Genomic DNA, 22,658 nt, shown 5'->3' on the forward strand with positions numbered 1-22,658 from the left:
TAGTTTTTGGTCAATGGATGTCACCGGTATAAATGAGCCAAGGGTTCCCTTCTGGAGACACAATAGCTTTACCTTAATAGGCAAAGGAATTAAACCTTATATTCTACACACAAATGCCTCACAACATTACCAGCATTAAATATAACCTCATCAGTATTAACCATGGTAATTTTATTAAAAAAACAAACATGTATGAATTTGCAGATATAAAACTGACAACCAACCTGTGTTAATGGAAAAACTTGTAATCTTAAGAAATACTAATTGAAAATAATTTCCCCATATGTAAGAATGTGAATTTGATATGTTTTCCCATACTTTGATATAGCTGATTTTAAGTTAACTACTCTAGCAAACCAATATAAAAATAAATGAAAGATTATAAATGCAATGGCATTTGGCACACTATTGTTGTAAATATGCCTTATTTTTAAGTAAAAAATAAATCCTAGCCAAAACAAAGTGTTTTGCATCTGAATATTTTAAGCTTAAGGGAAAAAAAACTCATTAATGAAGTCATATTTTCATTTTTCCATGTGTTTAATTTTTTATAAAGATTATAATTAAGCTGAAGTCAATAAGCAGTTTTTAAACTTAGGTTTCATGATCCTTTTGACTTCACACTTTTAAATGGAGGCATTTCTCTTCAAAACATGACAAAGTTCAGAATCCATTAAAAATTATTTTATTCAAATTATGTTTTCCAAAAGAGAGGGTTCTGTGCTAGTCGTCTTTGAAAGTTTTCATACCTACAAAAGAAAAACATATTTACAAGTTAATTAAGATCTTTCATAATCTACTAAAGGACTTGTTAAAAAGCAAATAACTTTAGATGTCACTTCTAAAAAGCTGAGATAAAAAAGCTAAAATATTAATCTGAAAGTTTAATTATTCTTATAAAAGGACACTAAGCATAGTGAGTTAAGTATGACTGGCTTGTATCAGAGAGTACAAATCATAATAAATTTTATTAATTTTTTATCTTCTGCAAATCTGACAGCTAGAAGGGACCTAAGAAAAAAACAAATCTAACTCCTCCTCCCTCATTTCATAGATGAGTAGAGAGGAAGAATTTACTCAAGGTCACATACCTACATTTTAACAAATCTCAAACCTAATACCTTTCAGGGCTATCCATGCTACACCATGCTACCACTGCTCAACAAATTCTCCTTATGCATCCCACCACTGGGATATTCAAAGTGAAAAGTATACCTATAAAACAGAAATATGGGAAAGCTGAGAAATAAATTTGATTAATCATTTAAGTATAGGATGCAGTATAAACCACCCTGATACCTTATACAATGTCTACGTTAGACCAAGACTTTCTAAACTTACGAAAAAATTCTGCTTTGTATTTCAAGATTCCTATATGGTTACTTACAAGTTAAAATATTTGAAAATTTACAATCCTTAATTGTGGTCCCTAAACACAGGCAATTGTATTTTCCTGACTGTATCAACTCAATTGGCTACTACATAACAGAATATTTAGGGTAAGAATATTCCTCAATACGAACTCCACAGTACACTTTTTCATGGCATGCCAATGTTAATGTGTGCTGATGTCCACAATAAAAGAATATGTTTAAATGTCAAAGAAGAAATACATTCACAGGCAAAAAATATATATGGTTACTAAAAGCCTTAATATTAGAGACACAAAACTTCCCATACCATTTCAGAACCACATTTGCTGGAATGAACATTTCAGATGGACTTGGTGTCATCTGGGCCTGAGACACAGCAAATGATGAAGCAAAATTGTAGAAGTTGTCCAACATCTTTTGTGTAAACTGAAAAATTAATAATGAACTGATTAATGAATCATGCTAAATATTCCACTTAGACCTTAGTATTTTTAATTAAAAATGTTTCTGCAGTAACTTGGTTTTAAGGACTGTGAGTTCTAAGACAGTCTAATGCTGCAAGTTAAGGAAAGTCATAAAATGACACTGTGGCACAAAATCTTAACAACCTGCCTTTAGTACTTTCTTTGCATCTCAAAGTATTTCTGTGATTTTTAACTAGTTTAATTTCCTAACATATTCATTTTAGGGGAAAAAAAATGTTTTTCCTTCAAAATATCTTTTATCTCTACCTCTACATATACCGTGCCCCCTCCTCAAATCCCACCCGCCTCAAATCAAACTACTTTCTCATATCTAAAATAACAACCATCTCTAAGAAGTCTTTTTCTTGCCAGAAAGATAAAGCCTTAAATATAATGAGGAAATACCTTATTAGTTTTTTATCTTTTTGCCTAGTAATATCAACGGTAATGTAATCCAAGAGGCTACCATTAAGTTACTTGAACTAATATCCAGAGTTCAGTAAAATCACTAACTAAAATATCAGTATCAGGGGGCACCTGATTGGCTCAGGTGGTTAAGCGGCCGACTTCGACTCAGGTCATGATCTCACATTTGTGAGTTCGAGCCCCACTTCAGGCTCTGGGCTGACAACAAACAGCTCAGAGCCTGGAGCCTGTCTCAGATTCTGTGTCTCCCTCTTGCTCTCTGCCCTTCCCTGACTCACATTCTGGCGCTCTCTCTCAAAAATAATAAAATAAACATTAAAAAAAGTTTAAAAATAAAATAAAATATCAGTATCAGGAGGAAAAAAACAACAGCAAACCTCCACACTAGAAACAAAATTTTAAAATGTAACTTTAAAAGCTGCAATTCAGAATAGACACAGTCTGTACATATCTAGGAAAACTGCTAAGAAGCTGATAAAACTGGGGTGGAAAATACTTCAAGACTGTCTTGAGAGACAGAAAAGAAACCAAATGAAAAGATCTATACACCATGTTCAGTGGGAAGATACAACACGTGCACAGATGGGAAGACATAATATAACAACAGCAATTTTCCCCAAATCAAACCTATAAATCCAATGTAATTTCCAACAAAATCCAATAAATTTTTCATGAAACTCAATAAGCTTATACTAAAATTATTATGGAGAATATCTAAACTTATTTTGATGAGCAGGAGGAGGGGTCTGACCTAACAGATATTAGGACTTTTACTGGCAAAGGGACAAATGAACTAACTGGAATAGAAGAGAGAGGCCAGAAACCTATCTAAGCCTATGTGACAATGTGATATATAACAAAGATGCTATTAACTCAGAGTTAAACAAACAAACAAACAAACAAACAAACAAACAAAAAGAAGGACTAGCTTTCAATTAATGGGGTTAGGACACCTACCTTTCTTAAGGGAAACATGAATTTAGATCCCTTCCCAAACCACACACAAACATAATTCAAAAAGTAAAAGGTTAAACCTTTAAATACCCATAAGAGAACCTAACATCTTCACACATTAGGACAGCAAAAACTTCTCAAACACACACACACACACACACACACACACACACACACACACACAAAATCACAAAAGATATGATCATCAACACAAAAATATAACATCTGCATGCAAAAAATACCAAAAACAATACTAAAAGACAAGCAATATGCTAGGACAAAAATTTACAACATATAGAACAAAGGATTATTACCCAGAATACATAAAGACCACTTCCCAAAAAGGTAAAATTAAAAACTGCCAAATAATAGAAAATTGGGCAAAATATATAAACCATCATTGCTATTAAAATATATACATAGGTGCCTGGGTGGCATAGTCGGTTGAGCATCTGATTCTTGATTTCATTTCAGCTCAGGTCATGATCCCAGGATTGTGGGATTGAGCCTTGTGACAAGCTCCGTGCTGAGCAGGCAGCCTGCAGGGTACCTGGGTAGCTCAGTCAGTTAAGCACTAGACTTTTGATTTCTGCTCAGGTCATGATCTCACGGTTATAAGACGGAGCCCCACATCAAGCTCCTCTCTGGGCATGAAACCTGCTTAAGATTCCCTCTCTGCCTCTCCCCCTTCCCGGTTTGCACGCATGCACTTTCTCAAAAATAAAAACAAAACAAATGCAGGTCAAAATGAGAAAAGATGTTCAACTTCACCAGTAATCAAGAAATACAAATCCAAACAATAGTGGTATTCAAATTTCACCCATCAGTTTGGCAAAAATTTAAGGTCTTAACAAAAATATTAGTGAAAATATCCATCAATATAGAAATGAAAAAAAAAACTGTCTCATTCATACAATTGCATACTATACAACAATTGAAATAAACTAGATTTATTCCATGTGTCAACACAGATAAATCTTTAAAATGTTGAATGAACAATAGCCAAGCTGCAAAAATTTGCACAGTATACCATTTACATTCATTTAAAAAATATACAAAAGGGACACACTCTGTCTCTGTCTCAAAAATAAACATTAAAAAAAATTTTTTTTAATAAATAAAGGGGCGTCTGGATGGCTCAGTCGGTTGAGCGACCGACTTCAGCTCAGGTCATGATCTCACGGTTTGTGGGTTCGAGCCCCACATCGGGTTCTGTGCTGACAGCTCGGAGCCTGCAGCCTGTTTCAGATTCTGTGTCTCCACCTCTCTCTGCCTCTCCCTCGCTCACGCTCTGTCTCTGTCTCAAAAATAAATAAACATTTAAAAAAAAATTTAAAAAGATACAAAGGGGTAATCAACAAGAAAAACAGAGAAAACAAAAAAAAAAAAAAAGGACTACAACACAGAAGAGAAATAAAAGTAATTTCTCCAATAATGGTTAAAGAAAATAAAACCTTGACTATAGTTATGCAACAGACCCAGAGAATAATCAGTCCACAGAAGAACAAAAAAGAGTTCCAAGAAGGATATTAGCAAAAAAAATTTAAAAACTGCTTTTTAAAAATATACTGAATGGGAATTTATACTTGGCAGAGTTTGGGCATAAATTAGACCTGGAAACAGAAATCCATACAAAGGAAAAATGCATTTATTAACCAAGAAAAATAAAACGTTATACAAGAAAGAAAATGCAAATCACAGTATGTTGGCTCAGTTCTGAAAAACATTTAGTGATCATGATACTGAAAACTGATTAATTAAATGAAAATCAGTAATAAAATGGTTGGGGCTGGGGGTGGTGCCTGGCTGGCTCAGTCAGTAGGGCATGTGACTCCTGATCTTGGGGTTGTAAGTTTAAGCCCCACATTGGGTGTAAATCTTGGGGTGCCTTGGTGATGCAGTTAAGCATCTCACTCCTGATTTTGACTTAGGAGATCAAGCCCCACATCAGGTTCCATGCTGGGCATGGAGCCTGCTTGAGATTCTTGTTCTCCCTCATCACCCCATCTGCACACAATCTCTCACCTAAAAATAAAATAAAATCTTAAAAAAAAAAAAAGGTGGGGATGGGCACCTGGGTGGCTCAGTTGGTTGAGCAACCGACTTTGGCTCAGGTCATAATCTCTAGGTTGGTGAATTTGAGCTCCACATTGGGCTTTGCACTGGCAGGGCAGAGCCTGCTTCAGATTCTCTGTCTCTGCTTCAGATTCTCTCCCTCACTCTCTCTCCCTTCCCTGATTTCACACTCTTTTTCAAAATAAGTAAAATGAACATTAAAAAAAAAAGTGGGAGAAAAGATATCTCCATATGCTGGGGAACAGAGGAATGAGAGAGCTAAATCACATTAGGCATTGGTAAGTCGATGGAAAACACCTACAACAGACAAATTGGTTAAGAACAGATTAAGCAAGTTTTTTCTGACACATGGAAGTTAAATACAGGAAGAAATCGGTGAAAAAAAAATGAGAAGGAGGTTGAAGGTTGAAAGTGAGTACTTTTAAGGAGCAGAAAAAGAAGAATATAAGAAGTATAACCAAGGACAACTGTCTTGCATGTAAAACTGTGTGATGTTTAAGCCACGTACACGTACTATTAATAAAAAGTAAAAGAAGTAAGAGTAATCAAGAATATAAACTAAAAACATGTTTAAATGAGTAGTGCTATACATTTTTTGTGGACATATATGTTTCTTTTAAAGTACTAACACAGGATGGCAAAAATATATGAAGTTAGAAGAGTAGCTACCAGAAAAATGGGAAGAAGAGAAGCAGAAGCCACCAAGCCTTATCTGAAATACTTTTTTTTTTTAAAATTAGTAGCGAATATGCTACTAATTAGTGGTCAATATGTTAAATCTAGGTGGAAGACACTCTGAAGTCTTCTTATATAATCCACTATAAAGAGAGCTCTATAAGAACAACTATTATTTTGTCTACCTATTTTTATCCATTTGTGCTTAGAAAGCACCTGGTACACAGTAGGCATACAATATTTGTAGGATGTATTTTCCTATATATTTAAAATATCTCATAATAAAATATTTAATAAAAAGTACATATGCTTTGGGGCACCTGAGTGGCTCAGTCAGTTGGTTGAGCATCCAGCTCTTGATTTCAGCTCAGGTCATGATCTCACGGTTCGTGGGACTGAGCCCCGCCTTAGACTCTGCACTGACAGTGTGGAGCCTGCTTGGGATTCTCTCCCTCCCGCTCCCTGCCCTTCCCCCACTCTCTTGCACTCTCAAAATAAATAAATAAGCATTAAAAAAATACATATGCTTTATTTAAAAAGCTCAAATAATTTATAAATATCTAGAGTAAAAAGTCTTCTTAAACTCTCTCCAGGGATAACACCACTTTGGTATGTATTTTTCAGACATTTTTCTAATATTGTCTATCTGGGATACTGTAACTATTGCTTTACAACTTGCTATTCTCAGCACAGCAGTATGTTTTTTTAATTACTGGAAAAAAAAAAAAAAAGACCCAGACTCTATCATTCTTTTAATTCAGCTCATTCTCAAGAGATCATGTGACAAGTCTGCCTTTAAATTCATGGCCAAAACCCTAAAGAATATGCCGCCCAGAAAAGGATTCCCTAGTTCATTCACCCTCCTCCTCTCCTAGTGGACTTCTTTAATAATCCTTTTCCTTTAAATATCCAATACTCCTTTCTCTTCAATCTTAGCTGATGACCTTGTTTCCTATTTCACTGAACAAAGAGAAGGAATCAAGAGAGAACATGCACAAGTTCTCATCACCACCTTCACCAACCTCTTGCATCCATCCATATTCATATATCCATTACTATGAGAACTGTCCATTATCCTATCTAATGCACTCTCATTTCCTACTCAAGGACACCACTTCAGCAACTCTCCCCACTCTCCTGCATCATTAGTTTTTCTTTAATGCTTCATTCACACCAGTCAAACATGATGTAATATCTCCCATTAAAAACAGTAAAAACAAAGTCCTTGTACCCATAGCCCCCCTTAAGTAACCAAACCATTTATCTGCCGTCCTCCACAACTATACTCATCAAGAGTCATCTATAGTCACTACTGTTTCCACTTCCTTCTCTCCAACTCACTCCAAACTCTTCCTCTACCACCCTGAACTCTTACCAAACTCTTCAATGACTTCTATCTTGCTGAATCCAGTGGTTACTTCTCAGCCTCATCTCAACCCATCAGCAATGATACTACTGATACTTCCTTCTTCAAAACCAGTCTCTGCTTGGCTTCCAAAACACTACTTTTGGGGTCTCCTCCTACTTTAGGCTACTCTTTTTCTCTCTTCATTTCTTAAGCTTCTCAAATTTGAAATGGCCCTGAGATCAAATTTTCTATTTATAATTACTTCTCTAGTAACCACAGTCCTACAAAACTCTAGATAAGATCTCTACACTGATGACTCCCATTTTGATCTGTGTCCTAGACCTCGCTCTTGAACTCTAGACTCATCATCTCCAGCTGGATGTCTAACAAGCATCCCAAACATAGTACAACCAAAATCCAACTCCTGATTCCACTCCCAGCCCATACTTGTGTTCAATATTCCATGTTCAAGTTCCTCAAGCCAACATCCTTGGGCCACAGTTGATGTCTCTCTTTAATCTCAGACCTTACATGTGATCCACACCATGAAACACTACTGGCTCCATCTTCAAATTATCTCTAGAAATCAACTATAGGCATGCCTCAGACATACTGCCATTTAGTTCCAGACACTACAGTAAAGTGAGTCAAGTCAATGCTTTGGTTTTCTAGTGCATATAAAAATTTTGTTTACACTACACTATACTCTGTTAAGTATGCACTAGCATTATGTCTGAAAAAATGTACATACCTTCATTAAAAAAATACTTTATTGCTAGAAAATGCTAAACATCATCTGAGCTTTCAGCGAGTCATAATCTTTTTGTTGGTGGAGGGTCTTGCCTCAATGTTGATGGCTGCTGACTGATCAAGGGTGGTGGTTTCTGAAGGTTGGGGTGGCTGTGGCAAATTCTTAACATAAAACAATAATGAAGTTTGCCTTATAGATTGACTCTTTTTTCACTTGAACCCTTAAAGGCCATTGTAGGGTTATTAACTGGCCTAATTTCAATATTGTTGTGTCTCAGGGAATAGGGAGGCCTGAGGAGAGAAAGATCAGGGAATAGTTGGTAAGTGGAGGAGTCAGAAAACACACAACACTTAGCAATTAAGTTCTCCATCTCATATGGGCACAGTTCATGGTGCCCCAAAACAATTATAATAGTAACATCAAAGGTTATTGATCACGGATTACCATAACAAATAACAAAAAAGTTTAAGATATTGCAAGAATTACCAACATGTTCAAAGAGACATGAAGTGAGCAAATGCTGTTGGAAAAATGCTGCTGACAGATTTGCTCCATTCAGGGTTGCCACAAACCTTCAATATATAAAAAAACAGTACCTGTGAGGTGCAATATAGTGAAGTGCAATAAAACAAGATATGCCAGTACTTTTAATTACCTTCATATCCACCTCCCAGGACTTCACCAGTTCAAGTCATTATAATCTCTCATCTAGATTTTCATAAGAGCCTCCTAATTAATCTTCCTCCTTCCCACTACAGTGTCTCTCCAAAAATGCAAAATGATCCTTTTAAAATGTAACTTAGATCCTCTTACTCTTCTCAAAACTCTCTTATGTCTTCTTTCCAAATAGAATATAAGCTAAAGTCCTTATAAAAGCCAGTGAGGTACCATGATTTTATCCTGCGTCCACCTCCCCAATTAGTCTCATCTCATCTCCCATCTCTCACCCTTGCTCACTCTACTCCAGCCACAAAGACCTTCATATTATTTTCCAAACAACAAAATTATTTTTCTACCTCAGGGCCTTTGTATTAGCTACACCTTTGCCTACATCATTCTCCCCTTCAGCCTTTTGTCATACAGAGGTTAAAAGTCAATCATCATTGGGGTGTCTGGCTGACTCGGTTGAGCATGCAACCTCAGCTCAGGTCACGATCTCCTGATTCATAAGTTTGAACTCTGCATCAAGCTTGCTGCTGTCAGGGAGGAGTCTGCTTCAGATCCTCTGTCCCTCTCTCTCTCTGTACCTCCCCGACATGTGCTCTCTCAAAAATAAACATTTTTTGCTTAAGCCAATCATCATGGAATTATGTCAGTTTAAGCTCCTTGAGGATGAGAATCTTGCTTATAAAATTCACAACTATACACCTACAACCTAGTATACTGTGGGAGGGGAAAAAATGTTAATATTTAATCCCATTTTTAAATTGCTTTGAGCTATTTCATCACTATAAAAACAAGTCTCATCAAAACATTTACCAATTTTAGAGTACCTATAGAAGTAGACAAGGTTAAATTATCCACAGAAGCCAATAACTTATGCCATACATATTTACCTTCATTTTTACAGGTTTTCTACCATGAAGCTGATTTTTAAAGTACAGAATTTGATTTTAAAATTTAGAAAATAATGAAATATGCATTGCATTACCTGAGTGAATGAGTCAACTGAGGATACAGCAGCACTGCCTACTGGAGTCTGCTGAGCCAAACTGTCCAATAATTCCACTGAAATTCCGATCTGAGCAACAGATGGAGTTCGGACAATATTCATGGCTCCAAAAGGGTGTTGGCTTCCTTCTCCTGAAAGAAATTAACATGTACCGCAAATTTCAAGTTTAACTTGTAGCCAAATTCCTTTGTAAATATGTGAAAAACCTCTGATCTACATGCACTAAAAAGTTTCGATTAAAGTTGGTCTCTTTTCACATAAATGTAAAAGGCTAGTTTTTACCAAACTAACAAAGAAAACTGGAATTTTCCCCACCAGAAAAAAGATGTTACTTCTTTAAAGCTTATTAAAACTACTGCAGTTAAAAATGAAAAGTAACAACACAATGAGAAAAATAAATGAATAAGCATGAATTACATTAAAAAATTCTCAATGCTAACTCAAAGGGAACAATATTTTTTAAGATTTTTTTTAAGTTAGTTTACTGAGGGTTGATGGGGGGGTAGGAGGGAGGGGAAAGTGGGTGATGGGCATTGAGGAGGGCACCTGTTGGGATGAGCACTGGGTGTTGTATGGAAACCAATTTGACAATAAATTTCATATTAAAAAAAAGATTTTTTAAGTTAGTTTTAACATTTTCTCATCACTCCACTAAATAAAGATCTTAAATTACCATTATTATTGAGTAATAATGAGAAATGACATGGTATATTTTATTAAATGTCATGTATCACTCCCACTTAACACCTGATGTTATCAAACAAGCAGTAAAGAAGCTTATTAATGGAAAATAACCAATAACTCTTTCCCTTTATAAATCAATGTATCATTAAGTATACTTCTGAGGCTGTGCCATCTAACTTATATGTGGAAAATATAGGCCAATTTTTTTAATCCACATATGACATAATCAGAAAAGTGAGTCTGAAGGAAAAAAAATCATACAATAGATTTTTGGATTATCTGCTGTTTTCATAGGACTATAAAATGTTTAATCAAATACTGAAGGACAAAAACCTGGGGCAACACACAGTCCTAATAACTAGAACATTCATTACAAATACCAAAACTCTCCTTAAATTTTCAAGTATATGAATAAAGTTATAATGTATTTTTCTGTGATTTAAAAATACACACACACACACACTTCTCACTAAATATGACTAGTTTAAGATAGTTTCAGTAGTTTTAAATTAACTGTTTTATCAAACTTCCATACATTTATGAATTTTCCAGATTTGTTTCTATATTTGTGGTCAGAGAACATACTTCGTATGATTTGCTTTCAAATATATCAAGATTTGTTTTGTGGCCTAATATATGGCCTATCCAAAAAACTGCTCCATGTGCACTTAAGAATGTGCATTCTGCTGTTGTTGGGAAGAATGTTCTTTGTAAGACGGTTAGGTGTAGGAGGTTTATAGTGTTCACACTTTCTATTTCCTTGATGATCCTCTGTCTAGTCATTCTACCCATTACTGAAAGTAGAGTTAAGTTTCCAACTATAATTGTTGAACCATATTCTCCCTTCAATCCTGCCACATTTTGCTTCATGTATTTTGAAATTCTGTTGTTAGGTACAAAAAGTTTATAATTGTTATTACCTTTCCGATAGATTGACCCCTTTATCACTATATAATGTCCTTCTTTATCTCTTATAACAATTTTTTTCATACATTTATTTAGTCTGATTTTAGTCCAGCCACTCAAGCTCTTTTAGTTACTGTTTGCATGTTTAGTTACTGATGCATTTTTCATCCTTTCCTTTCAACCAATGAGGTTTTTTTTATCCATTTTTATCCATTCTGAAAACCTCTGCCTTTTAACTGAAGAATTTAATTTTGCTAGTGTACCATATTAATTCTCTTATCATTTATTTTACTATATATTTTTGCTATTTCCTTAGTCCTTGCACATCTTCATTTATAACAACCCAGTCTGGATTAAGACCAATTTAATTTCAGTAGTACACAAAAACTTTGCTCCTATAAAATTTCTCTATGTGTTGTCATAAATTACATCTTTATAAATAGCATGCCCATAAACATGGGTTTATAGTTTCTTCTTTATGCAGTTGTCTTTTATATCAAATAGGGGGGAAAGGAGTTACAAACAAAATGTACACTACTTTTATAATTACCTACATAGTTACATTTACCTGTGTTTTTTCTTTCATGTGAATGCAAATTACTGTCTCATGCCCTCTCTTTTCAGCCTGAAGGACTCTCTTTAGTACTTCTTGTAGGCTAAGTCCTTAAGCAATGACTCTCTGTTTTACCTGAGAATGTCATCTCTCCTTCATTTCGGATAGATAGTTTTGATAGAGAATTATTTACAGTTTTTCTTTCAGTGCTTTGTCATCCCAATGCCTTTGGATTCCATTGTTTCTGATAAGAAACCAGCTGTTAATCTAAGAATCGTTGTTATTTGAGGAGCTGATTCTCTTGCCACTTTCAAAATTCTCTTTGCCTTTGACAGTCTGATTATGATAGGCTGTGGTATAGAGTTTACCCCACTTGGAGTTTATTGAACTTCTTAAGCGTGTTATGTTTTTCATCAAATTTGCAAAGTTTTATCAGGGCATTATTTCTTCAAATATTCTTTCCTCCCCTCCTCTCTCCTCCTTCTCCAACTCCTATTATGCATATGTTGGTATACTTGATGGCATCTCATAGGTCTCAAAGACTGTTCATTTTTCTTCTTTCAGCTCTTCAAACTAGGTATTTCAACTGACCTTTCTTTGAGTTCATTGACTCTTCCTTTGGCCTACTCAAACCTACTGAAACCATCTAGTGAACTCTTCATTTCCTACGATTACTTTTCAGCTCCATCATTTATGTTTAGCTCCTTTTGATAACTTCTCTATTGATATTTGATGGAGCATCATTCTCCTGGTTGTTTAACTTTCAGTAAGTTCAAGGTCATAATGCTTCCTAGGGACAGTTTCTGTTCATTTCTTCTCTGAAAGGGTCTTACTTTCTTTGCATGCTTCATAAAACTTTTTAATGAAAACTGGATGTTGAATATTACAATGTCGCAAATCTAGAAATCAGATGTTTTCCCTCCTTAGGATTTACTGTTAATATATACTTTTTCGTTAATGACTTTTCTGAACCAATACTATGAAGTATTTTTTGTCGTGTGTGATCACTGACATCTCTGTTCTATTAGCTTAGTGGTCAACCAGTGATTGAACAGACATTTCCTTAAAAGCCTAGAACCCAAAAATTCTCCCAGTCTTTGAAGATGGGCTCTGTGTGTTGGGACATCCCTTTAATACTAACCAGGCAGCTTACAACTCTGCCTTAGCCCTCACTTCCAGACTACACAGAGCCCCAAAGTCAGCCAGAACAAACTTACAACCTTCTTAAGGTCCTAAGCCTGAGCTTGTGCACAGCCTGAACATGTATGTGCACAGCCATGACTGTAAATAGTCTTTGAGATTTCCAAAAATTTCCAAGTCCAAGTCCAAGTCCTCAAAGCCCTTCTTCCTCAAAATATCTTATTCCCAGCCTTTCCTCTCAAGCTTTTTAGTCAGTCTATTTTTGCTCCAATTGTTGTCAGTGCCTCAGGCAGCAGTAACAAAGTATATATTTTTGACAAACACTCCCAAGGTTGTCACTTCAGTGAGATAAAGGAAAGTCTTTTCAATTAACCTTAAGGGAACCACCAGACAAATCAAAAAAATTACAGTCAACCCTTGAGCAACACAGGTTTGAACTGTGAGTCCACTTGTACATAGACTTTTTATAGTACAAATTGTAAATGTACTTTCCTTATGACTTTCTTAATATTTTCTTTTCTCTTATTTTTTCCCTAACTTATATATACAGTATATGTAACACATATAACATACAAAATACATGTTACTCAACTTTTATGAGTAAGGCTTCCAGTCAACAGTAGGCTATTAGCAGTTATATTTTTGGGGAGTCAAAAGTTATACGTGGATTTTCAACTGCACAGGAGGTACATGCCCCAACCCCCATGATGTTCAAGGGTCAACTGTAATTATAATGTGTTGTGAATGAGGTCTATTTGGCTCTCTCTGGTACCAGTACCAAGAACAAGGGCTATTATTTTCAAGGCTACCACTGAGCTGAGGAACATGGGATGGGTACAGGGTAAGTTAAAATGCCACAAAGCTTGCTGTTCTTACCTAGATGCAGTGATTTTCTTGATTAATGCTCCCCTGGTTACTACAAACTTTTGGTTACTTTCCAGAGTCCTGAAAAAGATTCTGACAGTTTTTGACAATTTTGGTTGCTGTTGCTGCTTTTATGGAGAGATGGACTTTTGAAGTTCTTTTGAAATTTTAACTGTTTTAAACCTAGAATTATGCTAAGTTGAGAAGATGTATTGCTATTTGTCTGCATAACAGGTTCCAAAGACCTCAGTCAAGGAAACCTTATACTGCCTTAGTTTTAACTACTCAGGGACGATCTGCCCAAGCAGAAAGCCCTGTCATCTCCAACCTCCTCTTTTATTGCATGCAAGCTACTGGCAAATTACTAAGTAAAACTGGCTTGAGACCCATTGTAAGAGATGGGGACTAAGGAAATATTCTGACTTCATTTTAAAGCTCTCTGGGACTAAAACAACTTAACAGAGAAAAAACAAAACCAAAAGTCTTTGGCAATCTTTATATTTTCAAAGAGATCCACTGTGCAACGAACTCATTCTTTTATTTACTCTTATTCTCAAAATGGGCTTGACACAGTGGTTGATAACCTTTAAGTACATAGATTCTTGTTTGTAAACCATAAAATACTGGGAAGAAACACTGAAACATAATATACAAACTTAGTGTTTAATTTTGGATCTGAATTCATGAGAGCAAGAGTGAAAAGAAAACCATGACCAATTATACTGAGTCTTAGTGTCAAACAGGTAAACAAAAACAGAGAAAGTAAAACATCCAACCTGGTCTTGAAGAAAAAATTAGATAAATTCCTCAACATTCTAATAGTAAAAGCAGCAGAAAATCTTTCAAAGGTGTTTCTCAAAGTGTCCCTCTTCACCGCAAGTCAAGAGCCTAACACAAAGCACAACTCAGAAGAAGAAATTCTATGAGAAACTAGACTTTTAGTATACAAGGAGAAGCAGTAATCATCACTTACTATCTGTGTCTAATGGAGTCTTTAAATATATATATTTTAAAAGTCATCTTACAAAAATTTCACAGGAAAGTAGTGAAAAACAACTTTATTCAAATTTTTAATAAGTATTGAAATATAACAAATCCAAATATTCATCACACTAACCAGTTTTTTAAGTTTATATATAACCAAAATGAGCCACATTCTCTGAATTGTTCACTATCATGAGTAAATGTGAGACATATCCATCTTATAAATCTAATAACTCCTGATTTTAAATTTTTTTTTTCAACGTTTATTTATTTTTGGGACAGAGAGAGACAGAGCATAAACGGGGGAGGGGCAGAGAGAGAGGGAGACACAGAATCGGAAACAGGCTCCAGGCTCTGAGCCATCAGCCCAGAGCCCGACGCGGGGCTCGAACTCATGGACCGCGAGATCGTGACCTGGCTGAAGTCGGACGCTTAACCGACTGCGCCACCCAGGCGCCCCGTAATAACTCCTGATTTTAAACACATCTTCTAATAGGTTCTAACTTATCATTATTTCTTCTAACAATTGCATTGTCAAAATGCAATGCTTTAAATCTTAAAATTCTGAAATATTTAATGGCTCATAATTTGTTGAAGAAAGGATGGGCATCTTCTTTGATCCACAATTTGCAAAACACTGTCATTTTTAGATTTATAAAATTATTTAGAATAATCAATCCAATTAACTTGTTTCATTTCTACACCTACTGCCTTCTAATTACCTGTATACACACCCACTTTCAGCAATGTCCACTTTTGAAGTGTCTCAATTTTAAAAGAATAACAGGAAAGAATACCAGCATTTTACTACATCTTCAAGATTTTGTCACCAAATACTGTATTTACTCCTCCTTGTTAAATAACTAAATGGGTAGGAGTACCATATTTTCTTTTGTCCTTAGAAATAAACTGTTCAATCATCAGTTTTTTAGTGTGAGAAAATTCACCTAAGACAATATCATCCAAAGAATCAGTCTGAGACTTTCCTTTTATGATCAACTTCACCATCATAATTAGAGTTTAGAATGTGGCTATTTGCCTCTTTATATTCATTTTCTGATTCATACAATAATTATGAAACTTGTTCCTGTCAATTTTCTTCTCTTTGCAATTATAAACAAAATATAACAAAATATGAATTCCTAATTCTGTTCAATATAAGCAAAGAGCAGACCATAAAGATCGTGTCTCCAGTCTCCTTTTACACTTCTTTTTTTTTTTTTTTTTTTTTCAACATTTATTTATTTTTGGGACAGAGAGAGACAGAGCATGAACGGGGGAGGGGCAGAGAGAGAGGGAGACACAGAATCGGAAACAGGCTCCAGGCTCTGAGCCATCAGCCCAGAGCCTGACGCGGGGCTCGAACTCACGGACCGCGAGATCGTGACCTGGCTGAAGTCGGACGCTTAACCGACTGCGCCACCCAGGCGCCCCTCCTTTTACACTTCTTGAAAGATAAAATAATCTTTTGGATGATGCAATATGAAAACTGTAGGATAACACAATGGCAACTAAGGTACACAGGCCAAATTTGGGCCACAACCTATTTTCATATGACCTGTGAGCTAAGAATAGTTTTTACCCTTTTAAAGGGTTGTTTAAAGAAGAATATGCTGCAAGGGTGCCTGGGTGGCTCAGTCGGTTAAGTATCGAACTCTTGATACCAGTTCAGAGTGTGATCTTGTAGTCATGAGACAGAGCCCCACACTGAGCATGGAGCCTGCTTGGGATTCTCTCTCCCCCTCTCTCTGCCCCACCCCTGCTCACCCACGCACACATTCTCTCAAAATAAATAAATAAACATTTTTAAAAACTAATATGCTACAAAGACCATATGTGGCCCACAAAGCTTAAAATATATACTATCTTATTCTTTACAAAAATGTTTGCTAAAATCTGCACTAATTCCATCATCCATTTTCTTCTTCTTCTTCTTTTTTTTTTTTTTTTTGCATAGTTGACAGTAATTGACAAGTAATGAATAATTCCTTGGATGAAAGAGCAAACTGTGTCATGATGGAGGAAAAATAAGGTTACTAATAACACCAAATTCATTTTAAATTTGTAAAATGGTCCGGTAGATCCATATGGTAATTGCAAGATACAATGACTTCTTTTTTTTTTTAAGTTTTTTTTTTAACTTTTATTTATTTTTGAGACAGAGAGAGACAGAGCATGAATGGGGAGGGTCAGAGAGAGGGAGACACAGAATCTGAAACAGGCTCCAGGCTCTGAGCTGTCAGCACAGAGCCCGACGCGGGGCTCGAACTCACGGACCGCAAGATCATGACCTGAGCCAAAGTCAGCCGCTTAACCGACTGAGCCACCCAGGCGCCCCATACAATGACTTTTAAAAATATATAAGCAAATGTACTATTCTTTAGAAGACCTCTACAAAAGAATAAAACTCATGAAATATCAGTCTAAGAGTTCTAAATACCCTAAAAAGGAAACTAAAAAAGTAAAAGTGAGTCCATTGGTGAAGATATGAAAGCTGTGCATGGCGACAAAGAGATGACTAAAGAAAGCACTTATGCTAAAAATAAGTAATTCACTGTAAAGTGGCATTTGAATATGACACATGCAAAAAAACTACATAAAATGGCATAATTATGCCTGCATAAAAGCCTTGTTGATATTGGATGTAAATATTTAGAAATCAGTAATCTATTTCTAAAACCTCTATGCTTCATTTCCATCGATAGCCTCACAAGCCTGAAATTACATTTTTCACTCATGCATAGTTCAAAAGCAATGTGACTATCAAAGGTTTATCAACGATAAATATTTTAACCAGATAAACATGATAATGTATCTGACATTATAATACATCTAGAATTTGCATGTCTGAAATGTAGTTAAACAAGCAATATTTACCAAGTTCATCACTTGGTAAATATTCCAGTATTTAATAAAGTCCATCATTGTGCTGTATACATTCTAAAGCACATACAGTAAAAGATACAAATGGAGCTTACAATCTAATGGGAGCAGTAACAGATACTTAATCTTTCTGAATAGGCTTCATTTTCTGGGCGATTTTTAAGATATTTCCTAGATCTTTCTATAAAAAGAAAGATTTTATAAAAAGGTAATAACCATTTCTTGAGTACCAACTATATGACAGGTACTATATGCATTTGCATTTGTTATCTCTAATGCTCACAAAAACACTTGCACTGTAGCTATTATGATATCCACTTTACCTGAAATCCCCTCTGAAGTTAAATAACTTGGTCAAGATTACACAGCTAATAATTGGGTTCAAAACAGGTCTATCAAACCCTAAAGTAGATACTCATTCTAGTTCATTATCCCACCTGCTTATACCAATCCATGACATGAACTCTTCACTGATTTTTACTCATTTCTTACTTCACAATAAGCCATTCAAGAAAGCAAGTCAAGAAATGTTAGGAAGTAAAAGGTTCCCTCCCATTTTGGCTCACAAGCTCTATTTCATATCAATAGACTAATAGTATCATCTTGAACTCATGTTGTCCTTTTTAATCCCCTTGACAAGCTCAACCCAATTTTAAAACAAAAACTAGAATAAGTTTAAAAGTTTCTTTCCGGCAACCGAGCTAAATGAAATTAGAGGAGACCATATAGGTCATGTGCAGAGAAAGCCAAAGTGAGGACATTAAAATATGGCAAGCCCAAAAAGAACAGAATTATAAAGAAGAAATTCAAATGATGATTTATAATAAACTTTAAAAACATTTCTTAAAAATTCCTCTTGGGTACTAAGCCTTTCTTCACAGTTATTTTTAATGTCATGGTCATGAAAAAGAAAGGCTGAGCAACTGTTCCAGTTTGAAGACTAAAGACAATTAAATGCAATGTATGATCCTAACTGGATCCTAGATGAAGGCAATAATGCCTGTTACTAAAGGCATTATTAAGAAAATTGGTAAAACTTTAATGTATACTGTATGTTACACAAGAGTATTGTATTAATCTTAAATTTTCTGAATTTAATAGTTATCTATGATTACATAAGAGAATACCTTTGTATTCTGATGTATTTAGGAGTAAAGGGGCATAATATCTACAACTTATTCTCAAAAGTTTCAAGAAAAAAGAAAATACACACACACATGTATACAGATCTCCAGATCTATATGATAAAATGTAGCAAAACTGATAAATGTTGGGGGAAGAATGTAAGAAATTCTTTGTACTATTCTTGTCATTTTTCTCTAATTTTAAAATTATTTCAAAATAAAGTTGTTTTAAATCCCTAATGCAAAAAAGAATTTTTAAGTATTTGTTTTAAATCCCTAATGCAAAAAAGAATTTTTAAGTATCGGAACAGATACTTTTGGAATTTCATTTCAAACTAATACAATAAGGGCAGGGTAGAAAGACAGAAAGGTAGGCAGGTAGGTAAAATCCCACTACAAGGTGCCCAATTTACCCTGAAGGTCTAAAATATTAAAATATCACCTTTTCTCATAATAAGAGCATTCTACAAAGCTCTACTCCATTATTTAATTCACATAAACAAATGATCCCTCTTCTTTACACCACAGGTGATTTAAACAACTATTTCTTATTCTTCTATTAATTACAATCACATGTTAAAGTGCTGCAAACAAAAAAAAAATATTTGTAAAGTTCCACGTATATTTTTATTACATCTGACCTAATGTCCTACTCCCCCACCTGCTCTTCCAATCTTGGCCTCTTCTGTTTCCCATCCTCCACATAATTCTCCACTGCAGATGTCACTGGAATTCTCCCTGACTGAGGCATTGAACCATTTCCTCATTGTCTCGTGAAACACTTTACAAATAGTTAACCTACAGAGAAAAGGAAGGTTTTAAGTTGAACTCTGTGTGTATGAAAGAGTATGTGGATGTGGTTTAAACAAACTCTTCAAATAGTATATGAACTCTACAAAGATTTACCTTTGACAGATATATGCATATTAAGTATGCATAAATGTACATAATATATATTCAGTTCTATATTTTCAGTAAGAGAAACTGCTTCCACCTTCCAAATTTAGAATCAAAATTTTAAACATTTATTTAAAAGATATTGTACTCATGCTCCTTACAGATGATGAACCAAACCTTCTTAAAGTGAACATTACATAGCACCTCATTATTCACAGTTGTTACAGGTTTTAACGGATGTTTAAGTTATTATAAATGGGACACTCGCACTTAGTTGACCTACTATATGAATGCTGAGTTTTCTTAATCATCTTACAGTTTAATGATACTAGACAATACTTACAGAATTCAGGTAAGATAATTGAAAAAAAAAAAAAACTCAAAAAGCACTGTGAGACCTGACAATATTAATACGAAACTAGAAAGAAATAAGTATATGTGGAAAATGGATTTCAAATTACAGATACTTTCTAAGTTAATGAAAGGATACACACATCAAAAAAAAAGAAAAAGAAAAACCACCTATCTCCCAAAAGAATTCAAAAAAATTAAAGATGCAGCCCACTGAAAAATTCCCAGTACAACCTGGACTTGATCATGAAATGCTTCTTTGACCAAAGCAAAGGTGAGTAAATAATCCTTTTGTCTCTGGTATTCAACTCTGAAAGCTATGAAAATTCTGAACTCTGAGGAATGAGGAAAATGTGCAGAGTATTTACAACAGACCTTTAGGCTTCAATTATCCAGATCTGACTCTCTCTCACATGCTATAATATTGGGGTGCCCGCATGGCTCAGTTGCGCATCTGACTCTTGATTTTGACACGGGTCATGATCCCAGGGTCATGGGATCAAGCCCCACATCAGGCTCCACGCTCAGCGTGAATTCTCTCTCCCTTTCTCTCTCTCTTCCTCTGACCCTCTCCCCCATTTGCATGCTCTCTCTCTCTCAAAAAAGTAAGACAAAATTAAATTAAGTTAAAATAAAACAGAGCTGCAATGTTGAATTGTGTTATGAAGAAGATAAAAATAGGAGATAAATATCTTTAATTCAAAATAAGTCACAAAATGTGATTTTTGCCACATGGTTTTTGTCATTATATTCAGAATTTCACTGAGTAGGCTGACATAGAAAGTAATACTAGAGATCAGGCCTTATAAAATGACAAGATCCAGTTTTGTAGTTGTCAAATACAGAATGTTTATTGTTAATATTAATTTATAGTACACTGTGAAAAGTTAACAGTGCATATTATAATCCCTAGAGGAAACACTAAAAATCTAATACACCTTTGCAAAAAAAAAAAAAATAAAAAAACAAAAAAAAAAACAATAAAAGAAATATGGATTTAAAATAATCCAAAAGGTAGCCATAAAAACCCCGAAGAACAAGGTAAAAATTTAAACCTAGCATATCTATAATGTTAAATATTAATGGACTAAACATTTCATTTAAAAGGCAGAGATTGAAAGAACAAGTTTTCAAAAAGCAGCACTTAACTAAATACTGTTCACAAGAAAGAGGCGCCTGGGTGGCTCAGTTGGTTGAATATCCAACTCTTGATTTCAGCTCAGTTCGTGATCCCAGGGTCAGGGGATCCAGACCCAAGTCAGGCTCCGCACTGAGAATGGAGCCTGCTTAAGATTCTCTCTCCCTCTGCCCCACGCCTCCCTTCAATAAAAGAAAAAAAAAAGTAAAAATGCAGAAAAAATATAGCACGTGAACACTAACCATAAGAAAGCCAAAAAAGCTATATAAATTTTAGACAAAGCTGACTTCAGACAGGAGCATTACCAGAGATAAAGGGCATTTCATATAAATGAAAGGGACAATTCATCAATCTTATACATTCATAAAACAGGAAGAGAGAACAACTGTTATGCATTTTATTTTTCTTGCCTCACTGCTCTCTTTACTACCTGTATCCAACATGGTACTCAAAGGCCGGGGCAATGCACTAAGGCAATAAAAAGAAATAAAAAGCATCCAATTTGGAAAGAAAGATGTAAAAAGACTTTTTCAAAGACATTACAATCATCTACATAAAACATCGTAGGTAGCTACTAGAATAAGGGTGTTTAACAAGATGGTCAATATATGCTACTCTTTCCTTCATTCTTTAGGGTACAAAGTCAATATACAAAAATCAGTTGTGTGATAACGAAATGCTATTCAGTGAGGAGCAACAGAAACTCTCATTCCTTGCTGGTGGGAATGCAAACACACACAGCCACTTTGGAAGACAGTTTGACGGATTCTTATAAAACTAGACATACTCTTACCCTAAGTCCCAGCAACACGCTTCTTGGTATTTACCCAAAGGAGACGGAAATTTCTATGCAGACAAAAACCTACACATGGATGTTTAGAGCAGCTTTATTCATAATTGATTAGGTAAATGGATAAACTGTGGTACATCCAGACAATAGAATATTTTTCAACACTAAAAAGAAATGAGCTATCGAGTGAAAAAAATCAATCTGAAAAGGCTACATACTGTATGATGTCAAATACATGACATTCTGGAAAAGGCAAAATCAGAGAGACAATAAAAAGTCAGTGGTGGGGCGCCTGGGTGGCGCAGTCGGTTAAGCGTCCGACTTCAGCCAGGTCACGATCTCGCGGTCCGTGAATTCGAGCCCCGCGTCGGGCTCTGGGCTGATGGCTCAGAGCCTGGAGCCTGTTTCCGATTCTGTGTCTCCCTCTCTCTCTGCCCCTCCCCCGTTCATGCTCTGTCTCTCTCTGTCCCAAAAAAAATAAATAAATGTTAAAAAAAAAAAAAAAAAAAAGTCAGTGGTTGCCCAGGAATCAGGGTAAGGGGAAATGTGAGATGGGCGAGATGAATAATAGGTAGATTTTTAGGACACTGAAAATACTGTGTAAT

At 35.3% G+C, this 22,658-nt stretch overlaps 1 protein-coding gene across 1 annotated transcript in view; it reads right to left on the reverse strand.

Annotated features, from left to right (window-relative positions):
- Positions 1-669: 669 nt before the first annotated feature.
- Positions 670-22,658, reverse strand: part of HIKESHI (heat shock protein nuclear import factor hikeshi) — a 44,293-nt gene continuing 22,304 nt past the window's right edge. Inside the window, exons 3-5 of the mRNA XM_045483701.1 lie at positions 9,719-9,870; positions 1,681-1,799; positions 670-749 (exon numbers count right to left, since the gene is read on the reverse strand). Coding sequence (XP_045339657.1) covers positions 695-749; positions 1,681-1,799; positions 9,719-9,870 — 326 coding nt within the window. The 3' untranslated portion in view covers positions 670-694. The remainder of the gene's footprint in view (positions 750-1,680; positions 1,800-9,718; positions 9,871-22,658) is intronic.

Source organism: Leopardus geoffroyi, chromosome D1 (genome assembly GCF_018350155.1).
Source record: "Leopardus geoffroyi isolate Oge1 chromosome D1, O.geoffroyi_Oge1_pat1.0, whole genome shotgun sequence".
NCBI lineage: Eukaryota > Metazoa > Chordata > Mammalia > Carnivora > Felidae > Leopardus > Leopardus geoffroyi.